General features: G+C 37.8%; 1 protein-coding gene across 1 annotated transcript in view; it reads right to left on the reverse strand.

Annotated features, from left to right (window-relative positions):
• Positions 1–237: 237 nt before the first annotated feature.
• The window catches only part of SMOC2 (SPARC related modular calcium binding 2), a gene marked incomplete at both ends in the record, with an annotated part of 136958 nt that continues 116820 nt past the window's right edge, over positions 238–20375 (reverse strand). Inside the window, 4 exons of the mRNA XM_084202185.1 lie at positions 238–261; positions 2998–3041; positions 5509–5783; positions 6681–6783. Coding sequence (XP_084058311.1) covers positions 238–261; positions 2998–3041; positions 5509–5783; positions 6681–6783 — 446 coding nt within the window. The remainder of the gene's footprint in view (positions 262–2997; positions 3042–5508; positions 5784–6680; positions 6784–20375) is intronic.

Consider the following 20375-nt stretch of genomic DNA (forward strand, 5'->3'; position numbering starts at 1 on the left):
CCAACATGTTTTACATATTTCAGACAACAAAAGAATACACATACATTGTATGTGATAATTTTTCAAAACTAGCCATTACTTTTCACAGATTAAAAAAAGTCTGTTTAAATATTTCATTTCTACAAAGTGAATTTACATTTTTAAGTACAAAGTGCAAATACTACAGTTGTTTTTATTGCCTTTTGGTGAGGAAATCTCCCACATGTCAAAGAGATCTGCCTTGGATTAGTAAGGTGTTCATCCTTGCTTCTTCGAAACTTGCTGAAAGGAAGTTGGGAAAATCTGCATTATTAATGATGTTTTCAATTAGTCCAGCATAAAATTCTACCTCTATTTTTCAGCAGTACCCATGTTCCACTCTCAGAAGAGAGTTCTGCAGAAATATACACAGGGAATAAAAGAGATTCCTGCCCTGTAGTCCTCCATGGGATCTACGAGCAAGGGTATGAGCAATATTTTGACGACTTACCTATGGCCCTTCAAATCCACAGCTGTCAAACACAGTTTTAGCAACTGCCTGGGCAAGTCCCTGGCTCAATATACCTCCTATGGCTTGTGATGTGTAAGGAACGGGCTGCTGGCTGAAGTCTCACAAACAATCTGTGGTTTCCTTGCAAGCGTTTTGCTGGGCTGCAAAAAGCAGCGCGGACAGTGTGTGGGCATGCACGTGTGTGTTTGCTGGACAGGGAGGAGCTGAGCAAGGGAAATGTTCCTGGCCACTACCTGAGTCCAGTCAGAGCCATCCCCTGTTTGACCTTTTGAGAGCAGCCACAGCTGTGCCGCAGTAAGCATATTAGTGTATGTTCCTCTGCTTTCTTTCATTAAGCTGTTTTCTCAACAAACATGAAAAAACATGTGCTGAAGCACACATGAGCATGTATTTAACTAAACTGCTGCTAAATAATAAATTAGTAGAGAGCAAGCTGTTTTGAGTGTGTGTCTCCTGACTGTTGCAAATCTGATCAGGCCTCCTCAGATGGGTGGTTTCCTTTGAGCAGCTTCTATGCTTTTCAGTAGCTTCCTTCCAAGTGAGAACTTCTGTGATGAAAACCACCTTGTGCATTTGCAGCCATGTATTGTTCAAGTATGAAACTGCCAACAGATGGTTTTCTTAGCCAGCCTTAATGCAAGGCTATCATTTGTCAGCAACAGCTCTTAAAATAATTGATGCTGAGTCAGCAAAATTATTCAACAAAATTGAAAAACATAGAGGTTCTAAGGACACTTTTATTTCTAATTCCACAAGTCAGTATCAGATTACAAGAAAGGGGAGAAGGCTTGTCATGCTTCAAGTGCAATGCACGTGTGCCAGTAATTGCCATTATATAATTAAAATAACCCCTCTGAATGCTCTGGGAGTTCTGAAAGGATAATTGTTTTCAGGCTGTCTTGTTTAAGGTGTAAGTGATTTGTGGGAAAAACCTGAAAAATTAAGACCACAAACACTTGTTTAGACGAATGAACTTATCACATTATTGTAGCTGTGAGAATATTTTATATTCCATCAAAGCTATGTAGGAGGTCTCTGGTAAAAACCACAACCAATGTTGAGCTTGCCTTAGGAAGTGTAAACCTAACATCAAACAAAGCAGAGATTTAAAAAAGGGAACAAATCAATGAGCAACAAGAGGAAGATTTCTCTTGGTTTGTGGGTAGGTTCACCTGGGGTTCAGTTTCTATCAAATTAATCTAGCTTTATGACAGACAGGATGATATTTACCACATCTTGGGTTTTGGGGTATTTTTAACCAAATTCCTAATTTCAAAGGTGCAGCATTACCTGAGCTGTTCTTATAACATAGTTACTTGAATAAATTTTAAACCATTTCATAGTTTACTGATGCTTTTGTAGGCATTAATAATTTAAGTCTCTAACTAATACAATGAGGTATAAGAATAGTGTGAAGATGACTTGCTAGACTACTCAAACTACTGGACTCACCATGCAAAAGTACTTCAAGACCATGCAAAAGTACTAGGAAGGTATAACAATTTTGCCCAGAAAAAATTTCTTTAGGATAAATGGTTATTAAAATAGACACATACAAATTAAAGCCCACTTTTTTCCTATTTTCCTTTTTTACCTATTTTCCTGGCCTTTCACTGAAGTCCCTCCTTCTCAAAGTGCACCTTTCTTTAAAGGGCTAAAAAACTCTGCTTTTGTGCCTTTTGCAGCTCTGAACAGCTTGAGTAGCCAAACCTCCATGGATGACATACACTGGCGCTATTTTGAAAAACAAAATCAAGTCTTTGCAGAAAACCGATCAAAAAAAAATTATGGATTATGTTGTCAGGGCACTTGACATTTTATTTTTTCCAATCATTCTGCAATTTTAGTTTAAACACAGATTAGCCTGATGCAAATCCTAGTTCTTCAGCATATTTTGCTCAGCCAGCAAAGGCATCTGAAAGTGACAGTTCTTTTCATTGCACTAAGATTTTAAAAGCTGTTTTAAGCCACCATATAATAATGCAGTGGGGTTTCTGAAATGTATAGATTTTCACAGGGCATGCAAAATGCATGGCTTTGTTCATTTCAATCAACGTCAGTTTGTGTTTATAGTGTGACACAAAGGAAAATTGACAGAATTTAGCTAAAGTAAAAGTTAAATGAAGATGAAGCAGTGCACATTTAAAAGTGCATGGGAATGTTGTCACTCAGGAATGCAGAAGACTCAAGAGGGCTCAATTACACTCATCAAATTATCATAAATGTCCTATATGTCAACTTACACTTTCCTAGGAACATCCACATGCAAGCCTAATCCACTTTGCAAATTATGCACATTTACTTTGCACCTGTAATTGACTGATTTAGCTTTCCATACATAGAACTTAACTTAAAATTCATTAATTGGGATGTTGCACTGCATTTTTCAGGCAATGCTGCAGAATAGCAGATTAAAGCAGTTTGAAGCTGCAACGATGACTGCTAAAACCCCAAGAAATTCAACCAGGAGAGGCAGAAATGGAGATCTTGCTTTCCCCAGTACTCACCTGCCTGCTGGATGAAGTGCTCTCAGTGTTGGTTCTAGGGACCGCTAAAGGAAGGAAAGAAAACATTATAAATATGGTTTGTAAGTTATCCTCAAGAACTGAAGCCCTCACTCTGAAAAGCTATTTTTTAGAGCAGGGTAAGTGCTCAGCTTTCAATAAATGAGATAAAATATTTCAGACCTTTCATTGACACAGCTACTTTTTTCTTTCCCCAATACAGGTATTGTTTATTTCAAGGAGTTATATGAAAGTTGAGCAACAACATCTCTTGCCAGTTAATATGTCAAATTTGCTTATGAGATTGCATATAGCCAAGGTTGAGCATTTCAAACTTACTAAATCTTTAGTAGTAAATATAGTCTATTATCCCTGGCAGTAAAGAAGCATGGACAAGAAGACTTTTATGGAAAGTATTCACTTTGATTAAAGATATCAGAAACAGTTTTACAGAGCAAAAGATAAAAGATACAAAATAGATAAAAGATAAAGATATCACAGAAACAGTTCTACAAACCAAAAACATTGTTTACGTTGCATCTGTAAAAGGACAGGATTATCACTGTTTTTTAAAATTTCTTAGTATCAAAGTCAAAGACAGTGCCCAAAATAGGGGAAAATAAACCCTCAAAAAGCTAAATGAATTTGCTAGCCCATTAATCTTCCGAAGCTAACTTGTGAGACTAGGGAGGAACTTGCTGTCTTGGTTTTCCGTGTTAGTCTGTGAGTCAGACAAGCTGTACTGGAACTAAGGGGGAAAAAATGGACCTTGAAAAATGCTACAGCAGCTAGTACCCCCTTTGGAAAACATGCTTCACAACTCTTTGGCTTTTATGTTGCTTCAAATTATTCTCACACAAGAAACTTGGGACTCATACAAAATGATACAGAGCCACTTTCTTAGCTCAGCTCTGACACCTCAGGTGACAAGAGTCTCATATTTTCCTAGAGATGTAACTCTAACTTCAGTGAAGTGGTAATTGTTTTCATTTGTGCAAGTGAAAGAAGTATCAGAAAGGAAATTTTAATTATCAAGTAAGAGAAACAAAATAGAATAAATGGCATTCCAACAAAAGTAATTTTTATTGTCTTGTCCTTAAAACTATGTACTTCTAGTAAAGCAACCCAATGATTTGGTTAAGAACTTTTTTCCAACTGGATATCATTAGTTTTCCAATGCCAAACTTCTGAGATTTTTTTCCTTCCAAAGCTGAATGTTCTCCTTATTGAAAGAATTTTTTTGCAGAAGATCTGTTACAGAACTTCTGTTGTGGTGGTCACAATTTTTACTTCAGCCAAATCTGTGGGTGATCTTCACATGATTTCATGACTCTTACAATTTTCATTTCCAAAACAGACAGTTTATCTCAATATTTTCGGGGTTTTCTACTGGAATATGATGACAAAAAAACTGGAGTTTGTTTTCAGTCTTGCTATGGTTTTCCTTTACTGCCTGTGTAGTGATTGTGAACCCAAATTTCATCCACAAATCCTAAGAAAGAATGCTGCAGCAGGTCAGAATTGTTTCACTTTCCACATTCATAGATAAAAAATCTATCTGACCAAAAGTCAGATAGATAAAGATAAATATAAAGATACCAAAATTCATCCACCTTCATATTCATTTTTTTAATCTTCATCATCTAAGTGAAAATTGGAAGGTATCAGTATGAGGTCCACAAAAAAATCTCCTCCAAAAAAAAAATTCTGGATCTGATCAATATTTGTTTTGAGAGATCTGTTACTGTGAGCCATAGACAATTTCCTTCATTAGTAAAATGTAGACTCCTCCTGTCTTTCTGCAGTATTCCTCTTCTAGACTTGAATACAGCCAATGAGACCTTTGTTCCACTGTCCTCCCTTCATTTTAAGGTACCAGACAAAACAATTTACCTATATTCATTCTTCCACAACTTCTTAAAGAATGGGAATCTACTGCTACTGTTTAGAACTTTTTTTTTTAAATTTTTTTCCCATTTTCAGGAATTGTGTGATTGAAATCTGCAGGTACTATTATACTCTGTAGTTAGTTGCTCCCCTTCCTACTAGTTTGGCAGCAAGGTGAGGTAGCTGTGCATTAGCTGTTACTCCACCTGTTTGGCAGATGACCACATTCCTCTCCGCATCTCTAAACCACATTTGAGAAATGAGAAGTTATTAGAAAGCTCAACCATGTGTTTGCTTCCAGGAATCCAAAAAGCACAGGTGTGATACTTCCACTCACTCAGAACACAGTTCTATAATAACGCTAAACTGGCTTTTTGATGATTGTTATTATATCTTCTTAGGTTTCCTACCATAATACATTTAATGGTTAGAATCAACAGGAAGGTTTTGATTCTGTTGGAGCAAAGTGATCCAGAAGCAACTTTCTTGCCATCTGTCCTAAGCAACAGCTGCATTAGCTGAAGACAGGTGTATTCTTTTATTTTGAAAAACTCTGGCACAAATAAATATCAGGCTTCATAAGCTTTGAAGAATTTAGTGAAAAAGACAGAGAGAAAAGATTCTTACTATGGCGTTTCTTTGTTTCTGCTTTACCTTCTTCTTTTGTCACTCCCAAGCAGCCCATTAATTCTTGAACTGACAAGGACTTATCGTTGTTCACATCACAGTATTCCACAAACTTCTTCACACATTTTTTGGGCTTTGATTTCTTTCTTAGGAATCTCTTAAATGGCTTGATTTCCTTCTTGCCGATATCACCACTGGAATTTTTATCCAGCTGTTTGAAATACCAATGGACGACTCTCTCTTCCAGAGTATGATTTGGATCAGGTTCAGAAACACTGGAACAAGAAAAAAAAAAGATAATTTAGTCTTAATTCTGATATTTCATACCTTTATTTCAGAATAGTTATATCACCATCAGATGACCATCACCACTGTTACGTAAAACTCCCTAGTTTTGGACACTAAATTATAGAGAATCTCTCTTTTTTTCACTTTGGCCAACAATATCCTGAATTTTACACTAAGGGTTAGAATTTACTTTTAGCGTACACTCTGAAACCTTGTTGAGGTCAGCACCATGCTCAGTAAGCAGTGCCTTCTCCTTAAATTTCCTAAATCAGAGAAAAGTGGAGAGAGAAATAAAAGAGAAAAAAAGACTGCTTCACAGTCATCAGATGCATTAAATGTGTAAAGTAACCAACTGAAGTTGATCAACAATCAGCACTGCCAAATACCAAAGCTCCAATTACAACCCATGATGGATTCTCTTAGAGCTACAACACCTAAATGTATTGAATTACATGATAAGCTATAAAAATAAATGCTATCTCCTCAGATAAGTACCTGACCTGCAGATGCCCTAAGTTTGACAGCACTCACACATTTTTAACACTACCTGTGACTGTTGATAGCATTGGTTTGTTTTACAGGCAACTAGGAAGAATATGAATCAGGAAGATAGAACATAATCAAGAAATAAAGCCTTGTGAGGAGAACAAAGACTGACACAGTTGCACCAGCAGCTACAGATAAACCCTAAGCTGTGCTGCTGAGAATTCATCATTCAAGTATATCTCTGTTTAGTGACCAGTCCACAGTGGAAACTTTGAAGTAAACTCTCCTAGACAGGTTCTTGGAAATTCACCCTTTATGCAGACTTCTCAAAGCCCTCAACAATCTGTTCACCACTGTGGGGATCCTTTTAAAGATGCACAAAAAGATCTGAAACCCACCGGCTGGAAGACAATGATGGATCAGAGACCGCGTGCACCATATCTGTGGACAATGCATCCAAAACACTCGTTAGGAACTCATTCTTCTTGGCCCCAGGACAACCTAGAAAATCAGATTTATTTTTTTTTCTTTTCTTGTTACCTGTTTTTTCAACACTTAGATTCCAACAGTAGTTTAGACTTTAAGATAGATATTACTCCCTGTACACAAATTTCCATAAATGTTCATAATATAATTCAAAGACAAGCATTTAAATTCAGGTTCATATCTGTAACAGAGCAGGAATAAAAAACAAACCCTTTGAACTGAAGCAAGTGTGAATTTGTTTTGCATACCTTGAGTCCCTTTATTTAATTTTGGGCCACTATTTTTCCTTCTTTCAGATGTCTTTAACATGGGTGTCAAAGTTTGAAAATAACAGCTTTGAAGCCATAAAAGTTCGTACATGACACAAGACAGAAAAATGGACAGGAAGTTGACAACACAATACCTATTTCAGATTTCCACTTTCACTCCTTTTCCACTGGCTTTCTTGACACACATATTTTCAGTACATTGGTTTTTCTCTTTCAACTCCTTGTGTCCTTCCCTTTCCACTTGGACAGGGGTTAACTAGCACTACATGGCACCTAGCCCAATAAGCCGCTGCTAGTTGGTACTTTGGTTCATACTGTGAGAGCCTATGGCGATGCTTGATCATCCTCATAATCACATTCCCCATCCTACAAAGTTCTTCTCTGAAACAAACTGACAACATGTTTCAGACACATAATATGTCAGATAAATATATACTGAAAGATCCCCTCTTCAAGCAGCACAGCTGGAGCAGATAAATTCCTCTGACAAGCACATGGATGTTGACACATGGAGGTTTGTTTATACAATACACCTGCTTCCTCTCCTCTTCCCTAGAGCCCTGAGCCAAACACCAGGTCTTCCTCTAACCCTCCCAATAGCTGAGTTAAAGTACAGGATGATCCCTGATCAGTGACATGGAGATTACAAGCTTGAAGCTAGAGCCCACGGCAGGACTTTCACAGACAATTCTGTGCTGGAAGCCACTTTCTGTAGTTCTGTTTTAAAGTGAAAAAGGGAAATACTTTGAAGTGTTGTGGAAAAGTAAGATTAGTCAGTCAGTAGGGATTTGGTGTTTTACTACATTTCTCAGCAACCCCTGGAGCAGGCAGTAGGACTACATGAGCCTGAAAAGCTTCATCTTGCCCAGCAAATTATTTTTGAATACATCCCATGTTGATCCAAGGAAGTAAACCTGTGTTATATTAGCCCTTAGCTGTGTTGCAGTCAGAATAGCTCAGCTATTATGTACAGCAGAAGTACCCACTAGATATTATTGTCTAACACATTCATGAAGTTATGAATTCCTTGCCTTTGGCACCAAGGATGTTTTATTTCAGTAACTGTAAAAGGTATATAAAAGGAATTCACTGAGGCAAGATTTACTGCACTAAAAGTACACATATGAAAGCAGTTGTCACTCTGTTACATATGTCCCTTTCTCATTAGTATTTAATCAGTTGTGGGGTTTTTTCTGTCACAACTGGAAAAAAGAGGAAAAAGAAATGGAAAAAGAACAAAAACCACCAAAAACCAAAACCAAACAATCCAGCAGCTATAAGTTTGAGTTCAGTGAAGCAAGCACTTCAATTTTCCCTGAAAGGAATGAAAGCAAGAAGGGAGGCAAGATATTAATAAGGGAAGGATAGAAAACTGTACCAACAGGTTCCATTCAGTGCATAATCCCTAATGCAAAGAGTGTGCTGCCAAATTAGGTTCAGGCGTGCCAGCCATGAAAGCAAACTGTGAATTGTCATTTAAATGAGGTCACATAACTTTTCGAGCCACAAAAGCACATCTGTCCAGAGATGAGCAGGCAGAGGGCAGGCAGTCCCCGTGCAGCAGGCGCATCCACTTGTGCCAGCATGCCAACCTGTGGGAATCAGCAACAAGTCCTTGAGGAACCCACTGAGCTCAGTGCCACCCCTTGCTAGCAAGGACAGCACTGTGGGCCAGAGCTGGTTCCCTTCAAAGGACGAGTGTAAGAGTCTGTCTGAGGCTCTCCATGAAAGCCTGTCTTGAATGTTATGAGCTTTATTCACCTTGTGTTGGAGCTGTTATTACCAACATCAGCCTAAATTCTGCTCCAAACTTAATTTGTGAATTGATATAGAACTTATGGAAAATAAAGAAAATAAGACCTCAGCTTGTAAGAACACAGTGCAACATGGAGCAAAGGAATTTGACTTTTTTCTTTCCCTGTCTTTTTTTTGGAGAGTCAATAATGTCAATGTCCAACTTGATTTAGGAGATCCACCATTTATGAGTGTATTTCTGAAACATCTGGAAGAAACAAAAATCTGCTTTAGGTAGTTTCCACTGCTGTCTAGGGAGCTGCTGAGTCTACATATGCTCCAGATATAGAGACCAAATCCTCACTTTGCTTGCCATTTATGAGATACAGCTAAGCAGGGGAAAGTATCAACTTCTAAATTCACAAGAAATCGCAGGAAGAAAATTCCACAGTTTAAAGCCTGTCTCTGACAATTTTCCCTAAGACTAAGAAAGGTTTCTAAATGTGTATTTCATAAAGTTGCAATAACAGCTGACAGCAATAGAAATCTCATAGAATACAGAAATTGCTGTTAAAACAAACACAGTAAGTTGCTGTGAAACATTCTAAATTGCAACTCTACTACTTAACGTAAAATGACACCCCACAAAATCCTCATCAGTCAAATACAGAGAAAATATTCAGGTTCTCCCAACTATAAGTTTTGCTGACATGTGGGCAATCACACAGCAATTTACCCCACAGAGAAATCTCTGTTCTTTGCAGGTGTTACTAACTCAGAATAATTCTCTGGAGGCTTCACGCCGAGCTTTAATTTTCAGCAGATTTGTGGATGGCAAGACTGGAGGAGCTTTAGCTTGATTGTAATGAATAATTCACTCTTATTGGGCTAAATACAGAAAACGAAAGACTAGTCTCTTATGGGAGCCTTATGCTTCTTGCTATGGTTTATGGGCTTCAGTTCCTTCTTCTGCAGCTGCCTGTCCTATGTGGATTTGACAGCTTACATACAGAGTAATTTGTTGTTAAAGGGTGGAAGCTGAAACCACATGGAGTTAGCATACAGGTTCAGAATGTAGACTGAAGTGTTTGCTTTAGGGATAGGGTTACCCAGGGTAAACCTTAGACCAACAGATACGTACAACAAATGACAGGAATACACAAACACCTCATTTCAGCTATAATATAAAGGAAATTGGAGAATCATCATTATGCATTATATTTCTCATATATACACATCTCTCTATACATATAACTACTTTTAGCACTGAGAATGTATTTTTGAAGTTAAATCTGTGGGGAGGTTTTCCATAAACATTCTAAAATATGCACCCTAGTGCCTTGGAACTCTCTGCTTGGCTGATAATAATCTACTACTGTCAGTCTTGGAAGATTATCTTTCACAGCATATCTAAAGTCATGGCTAGAAGAGCATTTTGTTCATTTTTGTAAAAATGGGAATACAACAGATAAGATTTACCACCTTAAAAGGGATTGCACATTAATCTTCCCGCAAGAGAGGAAACTGTCTTGAGTCAGTCACTCAAGTTATTAAAGGCATGACAACTGTAGATTAGCAAATCTAAACTTTCTTTTTTATTCCCTGTTTGCTAATATGAACATAAAGCTTAGTGGTGCACTCAGATACAATGATGACTGAAATTCCTCTAAAGATCCCAAGTAAGTTTGTGATCTGCCAAAAAGCAGAATGACCAGAACTATTTATGCTTCATTTGTACCTTTGATTTCACTGAAAAGCAGTGTTATGCAGAAGAAAAGAATTTAACAAAATCCTTCAGTGCTACTGGTTATCCTGGCACAATAGACAATACAACAAAACCTTTTTTTCTTGGACATTTATTCTATACATGTGTAGCCATGAGTTTATTTCTGTTGATCCATGTGAACCACGAGCTTGTGTTTGTCTAGACATACTGAGGGGCCTCCTCATTTTTTGGAGGACTTCCTGAGCTCTTCCTGACTCCCTTTCCAAAAAAAAAAAAAAATCCTTCAAAAATATGAGCCTGGGAAGTGAAATTTGTTACTCTACTGATTACTAAAAATCATGGTCTCAAATCATGTCTCACTGACAAAGTCACTGCCTTTATAATTTTATTGAACAGATGGACTTGATCATCTAAGAGGTCTTTTCCAGTCTTAAGAATGCTCTGATTCCATGACTCTATGCCTCATTTCAGTCTTTCCCTCACTGCTTCTGGTAACTTCTCACAGACAAAAACTATCTACTTCTTATTTTATATCCTTGAAGGCTTGAGGACATTACCTCTACCTTTTAACATCCCTCAGATATTACAATTTTTAAATAATTTTATTTTTTCCCATATATATTTGTACAATTTAAAAGAATTAAGTTAAGCTCAGAGACAAATTTTCTTTCATATGTCCTCACCCAAATTTAAAAAATAAGTAAATAGAATACAATGGATGTTAGCTGTGGGGGGCTACTGATCCATTGCTTTGTAGCCCCAGATCTCCATGTCTTACAGGAAAGAAGTATTATTTCTTGACAAGTGCAGAAGCAGATTTCAGTTCTCAACATGCATTTAATTTGTTGTTGCTATTTTAAAATTATCTTTCTGTTCTAATTTCAAGACACACACACACACACTAAAGAGTTAACAAAGGATGCTCTCCCAGAGCCCTACCCTTCAACCTTAGACATTCATATCATAACAAAGTTCTTTAAAGGGGATTTGTTGAACTTGAGCCTGCTGAAATGGGATGTCTCACCCACAATAGTTATTTAAGTTCAGTATAAAGGAACCCATTCAGAAGGCATTGATCCCAGCTACCTGAGGGATTTTTTTTCTTAGAATAGAAGAGAATCTCCCTTAAAAGGTTTCACTTCTTCCCTATTAACTGAGGAAGCCCAGACAGATAACTCATATTCCCTGGTAGAGTTAAATAGGTTGTGATTAATTCTACGTGTGTCTGTTTTACAAATGGATTTAGGCTCTAACTACTCTCCTATTCTTTGGGTAAATGTGGAAGAAAGAAGGGATAATATTCATAGCAGAAACATAAGATCCTATAAGCAGCTTTTGCAGGCAACTGAGTGACAAAGACTAGGACATTTGTTGATAGGAAAAACAGTCCATTATGTTTATTTCAGTTCCTGTACTATTATTACTAAATAAGAAAAAGAAAATCATATCAGATCATCAGAGCACAAGACAGGCAATGTGAAATGGCTAGCTTCTGATTTTCACTTTTTAGTCTGGTTTTCCCTCCATTACAGGCTTTTGAGAAATGGATTTCTTGCTGCTAACAGCTCTGAGGTGTCACTATGGCAACACAGAGAGATGAATCAGTTGAAACACGGTAATCCTTTCAGAGGCTGTCCAGCCAAAAGTCAGTGCTCAACTTAAGAAAGTCTTTGGATCTTATTTGCAATTCTTAAACATTCTCTTGTAGACCTTTACCTTTCTTGGTTTGACTGTAAATAGGAAAAAGGTCTAAAAATTCAGATCATAAGGAGTTGTGTCTCTTTGCTTCTTGACTGGATACAAGAAAACTGATATTTCTATTTGGCAGTCAATGCCTACAATATCTGCTTCGCTTTTGGAGGGCAAAGACACCTCAGTATGCTGAGAAGGATCTGACATTCTCAGCATTTAGGTTGACAGTCTCTGTGCCAATGCCAACTTGTAGCCTTTAGAGGCTCATCCCCTCAGGTTGAGCTCGACCTGCAATGGAGCCATGTGGGTCAAGCTCCAGTGGAAGAAACACAGTGCATTTAACTGAAGTGTTGGCACAGTGACAGAACTCAATCATCCCTAATCATCATCAACTGATTAGGACACAGAGAGAAGTGTTTAAAAACTAGAAAGGTACCTAAAAATGTGTAGAAGAGAAAAGCAGCTAGATCTGATTTTCAAAATGTTATGCTTCTGCTTTATATACCATATTTCATCACTGCCTGGACTTGAGATAAACAGCCAGTACCTCTGACTGCAGTAACACTTTTAAGAATAGTTTATTAAACTGAAATATTTTGGAATTCAGTTGTATATAGTATGACAGGCATCCGAATCTTCTCATTATCACTCTGAGAGTCTTAACAATTAGCAATCAATACTGCTTAGAGAGTAAAAATGCAGTTATTTTTAGTAGATCTTTATTACTTCCCATTTACTTGTATTTTCATCATGTTGTTATGCTTCCTCTCAGGAGAAGGGTATGAAAGAAAACATATTTAATTACCTCCGTTTAAATATCCATTACAAAGGAAAAGCTATTACAAAGAATGTATGTTGTTGTAATTATGGAAGTGACCTCAGAAATAAGGTGCATAATTCTGGTCTCTTGATGGAAAAATTGAACTATGGGGACTTGACCTAGTGGGGATGTTTTTTACATTACTTAATTAATCTAAGCAGCCTGCTCCTTGGATACCTTCATGAAAAACAGCCTTTTCTACAAACTGATGTTGATTTTAACGTTTCTGGCTGTCTCTTACTGAGGCTTTTACCCCTGGAAACATAAGCTGAAAATCCTCAAAGCACCCACTATCATCTAAAGCTGCAGAAAAGGTCTTTATTCAGACCCTAAGAACCAGTGGTAATTAAATCAGAAGAAGGAAATCCAGAGCTGTTGGGCCAGCAGCACACATTCCTATTAGAGCAATTCTTCAGGAGTCCCCGTGCACAGAGTGGTACCTTCATACCCGTGTGTGATTCTCATGTGTGTACATAACATGGGATGGATGGAGATGGAAGATTAGTGCTCCATGAAGATACCTTTTTGTACATGATGGATCTTTTCAAATAAACCTTTGAAACACTGTACATTCCTTGTTTTGGGGGTTGTTTTTTGTTTTGTTTTTAAAAAGAACAAATAGAGATTAAACAGAGCAATGCCAACCTGCGGCACACTAATGGAGTATTTCACAGAAGCAGTGACTTGATGTCCTTGAATCTGGAAATAAAAGCAGTGGCAGAACCACCAAAAGCAAAACTAAGCAGTACTACCAGGGCCCAATGTATGTTGTTGGATGGTAGAGGATGAGATGGAAAAAAAGGATGGGGAAAGGAGGAGCAGAAAGAAGGAAGAAGATCTAGCAATATTGCAAGCAGTCATGCAAAATATCAGTCTTTACCCTTACTTTATTTTGCTTATACCTGTGAATACTGAACTTGCATTAAGAGACAAATTTTAATCAGTTTTACCTGATTACTGATTACTTTTTTCTCCCTTCCTTCTCTAACTGGCAAGTGACAGATTTAGAAACTGGATATCCAATACAGAGGGAAGCTAGAATTAATGGCAGGCAGGAATGGTTATTTTTTGGAACATCAACTATATACTGAATTGATTTAATCAGATTGGATTTTTACAAGAGTGATTAAAACAGATTTATAAAATGGAAATCCTGGAAGTAACTGAAGTGAAACAAGAGTCAGCAAGTACCACTAAAGCATTACTTGAACACTATGGAATGAAACAGCCCTTGGAAACCTGGCATCACAAAAATCTCCCTTCTCTTTATGTAATTTTTAATTTGGGATTTGCAGTCGTGTTACATTTCTGGACACTTTCCATTAATCATGATAGATTTCCTCTGCAAATGTCATTTCAAATCTCACTGGCTCATCCTTTGCTAGACAAAAAGCTGTAAGATGACTCATACAAAAAACATAAATACAACTCACAAATCCTAAGTATGGACTCTTACAAGGTATAAAATTACACAAGAATGAAATGTCCCTAGGTCCTGCTGAAGGAGGTGGGCATATTGTGACAGACTGACTAGGTCCAGGCTTTAATAATTAGACACTATTTATTTAAATTAAAGGTGATGGTCCACTCCTAATTCAACATTACCCAGTTCACTTCTCCAGGGTTGACAGAAGTCTCTGTAGCTACAGCAGGTTCTCAAACCCACTTTCTTTGCAAATAAACCTCTGTTTGGAACAGATCCTCCAAGTCAAATGTACTATTGTGTACCTCATTAAACAATAAAAAACTAAATGCTCAAGTAATGATGAAGAGGACTTAATCCCACAAAAGAAGCAGGCAATTGAGAGTTAATCATGCCACCCTTAATTTGCAATTTACAGTAAGCACTGAGGAAATGAACACATCCTACTTGGTAGCAGAGATCCTGCAATGACAGAAGCACAATGGAGCAAATTAAGGACGAAGATTAATGTAATTATGGTTCTAAAGTGTCTGCCAGGAAGGATGCAATGCAGCTGACTTCATGTAAAACAGTTTACACTGTGCGGTTTGATTACAAAGTGCCTTGGGTCACTTTACAGCAGGAAGATCCAATTCCATGACAACACTCCATTAGGATTATGAAGACACTTTCCTCACTAAACTACTACACTGTAGGTGAGTTTCTTTGGGTACAGTGTGGCTTACTTCCCCTGTGCATGTACAGCATTCAGTCAGGTACTCAACTGAGGATATCCTGCAGCCATGCCAAGGACTGGATTTCCTTGTGTTTGTGCAGAAGCCCGCCCTGTCAGCTTCAGCAGCTGTCATGAAGTGCAATGCCAACCAGGATCCCCAGAATCAGCTGACTATTGGTACTAACAGGAAATATCTGAAAGAGCTGAGGAGAGAGGTGACTGAAATGTGAAAACCAGTCAGGCTTACTGACAGTCAGACTCTACAGGAAACAGAGAGAGAGGGAGAAATATCCCACCGTCCCCTCCAGACATCAGGCATGGTCTACAAACAAATGTGACCCCATTTTATACACAGGCTGACGTGGCATGGCATGCTGCAAGACTGAGCCAGGGTAGACAGTTACGGCAGGGTGTGTGTACAGTTTCTGGAGCAGGCCATGCAATCTCATTTGTTGATAACACAGCAACAGAAACACACCAGCAAGGTTCTCAGGTGTCCTACTCTGTGCTGCTGAATGAATGGAGAGAGATGGAAACAAGACTTTGCTTTATAACTTTGTGCCCCGAGTATTGAAGGGGATAGGGGAAAATTCAATCTGAGTGTACAGCAGCAGCATCCCAAAGGCTCAGACCCAGGAAAACTGAGTTGTTCTTGGGTGTGCATACTAACCTGACTTTCAGCCATGCATTTTGCAACAGTGCTTGCCTGTTGGTGAAGGCAACTGAAATAATGACTCTGTAATTCATACACCCCACATTTCCATTCTAACCCTATCGGGAATAATTCTCAGGTATAAATACACATACTCTAATACTGATTTAGTATGCAGTGGTCATTTTCCATTACAAGTGAATGAATGTAAAAAACTGTTATTCCAAACTAGAAGTCCATGCTTCATACATACAGATAACAAATATTGTGAATTCCAACACATGCAGATTTTCAGTCTATGAACTTCACATGACTAAGGTAAACAAGCCCTATGCAGATGACTGTAAGAGGGTTCACATGCTAGCTTGTCAAATATCACTTGGTCTTCTACTGCTGGTTAAAACCAGGAGGCAAAAAAAGAGAATGTAATGAGCAGAAAAAACCCACAACCAACTACTTAAACCTTTAAAAATGCTTAGGACTCGATCAAGAAATTCAAAATGTATGTGTGGCTTACAAGAAAAAGGTAAACAGTCACAACCCTTCAATTTCTATCAACGGATATAAGTACATTTGCAGAGGATTTTACAAGTTTCAATTATGTGTGCCATTGCAAAAACTAGAGCTTAAGCCAGAACAATTTTTGTGGAAAGGACATGAATATATGGTAAGGGCAGTGAAAGGAGGAGAAAAGCATTGAAATTGGAAAGAACCAGGTAGAAAATGAAGGGAGAAAAGAGAGACATGGAAACCAGTGGAGAAAAAAGCTGCTTGAAGCTCCAAGCAAACTCCCAGCGTGTGCACTGACACAGACACCTCCAACAGCACTGACAGAATATTAATCTTCCTCCCCCATTCTCCTCCAAACAAAACTGTGATTCCCTGAGATAGCTCTGGCATTCACATGAACTGGCTTCTGGTGATTTTGTTTTCTCTGCTTCTGCCAAAGCCATGTGGATAACACGGCTGAATCTCTCTGTCTTTAGCTGCATTTGCAGGGACAGAAGGGTTTTATATCTTCCTATTGCTTCTGGCTCTCTTAGTATGTGACCACGAAGTAGCTCTCTCTCAGCCTGGCTACGAAACAACAATTCCATCATGTGGAAATAGTCAGGATTGGGTAGTTTATATTTTACTCTGGTGCAAAATGAGCTTTTTAATGCCTTTTTTTTTTTTTTTTTAAGAGCAAAACACCCTATCCCATCTTGGCCAAATAGCTTGGTGATGAGGGCACGCAGCTGAGATGGAGGAGACTGAGGTTCAACTCCCTGATCCAAACCAGACAGAGCAGGGAGTTGAAACCTGGCTTGCTGTTATCCCAGTGGAATACCCTAATCTCTGACACTAGAGAGTTAGGTTCAATTCCCTGCTCTGTCTGGTTTGGATCAAGCATTTGAACCTATGTTCTTTCCTCTTCAGCTGAGTACTCTAATCATCAAGCTATTGTGTGTCCACAGAAGGGTTCCTTTTGCTGTGAGCAAACCCTCAGAACAAAGAAAATGTCAGAAACCATTCCCATTGCTACATTAAAACATTTTCTTCAGCAGAATAACAATACCATCAGAACTGGACAGCGTGTTCTTTAAGTCAGGACTTCATCCTGCATGACATAAAGAAATGCAACCAGCATCTTCCAAAAAGCCAGGCAAGTGTCTCAACAGAGTCTTCTCACTAGATCAAATGAATTCATGTGCTTAAAGAAAAGCATGGGCTTCAGTGCTTTGCTGGACAAAGGCACTGCACTTCATAGTCTGAAGAGTCAAATTCTCAGTAGAAAGGTTTTTTGCCTTGCATGTTTTGGTCTTGAGGCTTGTTGCCTCACCAAACAGAGTTGTGCAAACGGATGCTTAGCAGCACTTTATCATTCTTATGTACTATAAGCCACTGCTTATAACCTTTTTCAGCAAATACAAAAGAGAAGCCTGCTGTTCAATATAAAAATACATTAAGTCTGTTGGATTTTATTTTCTAACTTTCAATACGTTCAATTTCAAATTGAGCATTTAAGCTTCGCTATTATTCAATGTCAGTATTTCACTTAGAGGACATTAAAAGAGTAGATAATATAATGTCCAGTGCTATAAAATTGAATTCAGAACACACTGGAAAAAATAGGGCAGCTGGAGGGAATCAAGTACTCAGATGTCATGGAAGAGAGTAGGGAAAAAAATAAAAGAAAACATTATTTATAGGGGCAACAAAAAGCATAGGGTACTTCAGGGGTTCTATCTCAACCTGACAATTTCCATTCACAACACAGAGCACAACTTTGATTTGGCACTTTTTTTCATTTTCATGAGAAAAGTTTCACTCAATTGTCTAAATTTTGCATAGAAAGGCAACTCAGGGTTCTCACACAGTACCTTCAAAAACATCAACAAACTTTATGACTTGACTTACTAAAGCACCTAGGTGCTTTGTCTATAATATCAAGTGTATCTTGAGTTGTTCAGATGGAGTAGAATCAATTTGATCTATGAATTTCATGAATGTTTGAAGATAAAAACATCTATCAAGACAAGGGGAAAGGATGAGAGTTCCAAATTCAAATTTTACAATCATTTTTTTAGGGAACTTTATTTAATCTGTTTTCTGGTTTTTCTGCATGAAGAGGATCACTTCTCACCTCTCAAGTATTTGAGAGATTCCATTAATTATGCTGATACGTTTGGAAATGGTTACCAGGAAACAATGAAGAAGAATATAAATGCCTAGCTATCAAAGCCCATTTTAAGAATAAATTGCTCTTCTTTTATGACAGGCATTTATCTGTTGACCCTACTAAAAATATAATGAGTATAGAATGTCCTTGCTTTCTCTGCCCTGTATTACAGTGTTCTGCTTTATCTGTAAACAGAGATAAATCACTAAGAAGAAAAATTGGGCTTGGGGAATTAGCCTTTTGCTGTTGAAGTACAAATTTTGGGTTGGCAACAAGAAAATTAAACAAATTAATTCTTACCTGTCTCCAAATTACAAATGTTACTAAGCAAAAGTTCTGAAACTAAACATCTGAGAGAGAAAAGAATCTGTGTGAGGGAGCTTGACTAGAGCCTGTGCACATGAATCCTAACTTTATTAAAAATTATAAAACTCATTTGTAAAGAAATACTTTTATTAAAAAATTATATTCCTTTCCTATTAGCCAACCTATGAGTTCCATCTAAGATAAAAGGCAGAGAAGGTACCCTTCTCTTTCTACCCAGCTGAACATCTTCTGAAATTCATTGTAGAAAAAGGAAAAACTTCAGCATCAAGACATTCACTGTACCCCACAATGAGCTCACCTTTTGTATTTCACCTATATAATGACAATTAGAGTAAGATCCAGTGGGTCTGGTTTTTTTTCACTCCCCCTCTAGACAACCACATTGGATGAAGAGTTTAGGTTTAATATACACTTTCCTCGGATTCAGGTAATAGTTTTATGATAAGAAATTCATGCCTCTCCTTTCATATTAAACCAGCATTTTCTGACCTGCTTCTGGGGCAGCTTTCCTTGGGTGGATTGTAAAGAATCAGAGGAGTTTATATCTATTCACATTCCTCCTTCCCTCGCTGTCTTCCACACAAAGTGACTATCAAGTGAAGCCTGTCTGCAAGATGCCCCACGGCCAGATATGAAGGAGAGCTAGCAACAACAAAGCATTCACCCAAACGCTCAGCTAAGCTTCCACGCTTAAATCTCAAGCAGCTAAGGAATTTGACAAAACAAGGTTTCACTGTAAAATAAACCATACAGTTTTCACTCTCCCAGAAGAGCCCTGCTTTCCCAAATAACCCTACTTTAACCGAGCCACCTGCCTCTGTCAGGGAAATTAATGAACTTCAAAAATAAAAGCAACTCACGATGAAGAGCAAGCCCTGTTTTTCTAAATGTCAGAAATGCCAGCACCACAGCAGTGTGCATTCTTTTTTACCAAGCCATACAGGGAACTCTAAATTAAAGCCCAATTCCTGTACCTTACATGTTCAGCCACCACCCTGCACATTAATCTCTTCCCTCGATTTAGTTGCCAAGTTTGCAATAACACTGTGTGATGCATGCCTGGAACCATAAGCCTGGCTCCAAGAAAACTGTGTACCCTGTTAATGTAGGGATAAAAATACCTGTTTAAAGAAATTAATTCTTTATAGGAAGTTCAAGTAAATTTTTTTTTTTGGTAATCCCTATTGGATTAAACCTTTCCTATTGACAATTACACCTAGTGAACAAAATACTACACATAAATCCTGTACAGCTCATAGAACAAATGAAATGGACTTGTAAACATGTGAGACACAGATGTTGTGACTCTGTTTGCCTTCATTTTTTTAATCAAGAAGGAGGAACAAGGGAAAAAGATATACAGCAGACAAAGGATGAAACCAGCATTGTGTCCAAGTGAGTGGACAGTTAAAATAGCAAACATGATTTCAAACAGCTCATAACAGATTGGGATTTTAGTGTTTGCAAAAAAAAATAAATTTAGCCCAGCTTGCAATAGGAAAGTTTCATGAAAAAATTAGTAAAACTTAAGGAATTCAGAGGACAAAGTATTTTTATATAAAAGAGACTAGCTTCCTTTGATTAAGT

The sequence above is a fragment of the Fringilla coelebs genome (genome assembly GCF_963513975.1).
Source record: "Fringilla coelebs genome assembly, chromosome: 3".
Classification (NCBI taxonomy): domain Eukaryota; kingdom Metazoa; phylum Chordata; class Aves; order Passeriformes; family Fringillidae; genus Fringilla; species Fringilla coelebs.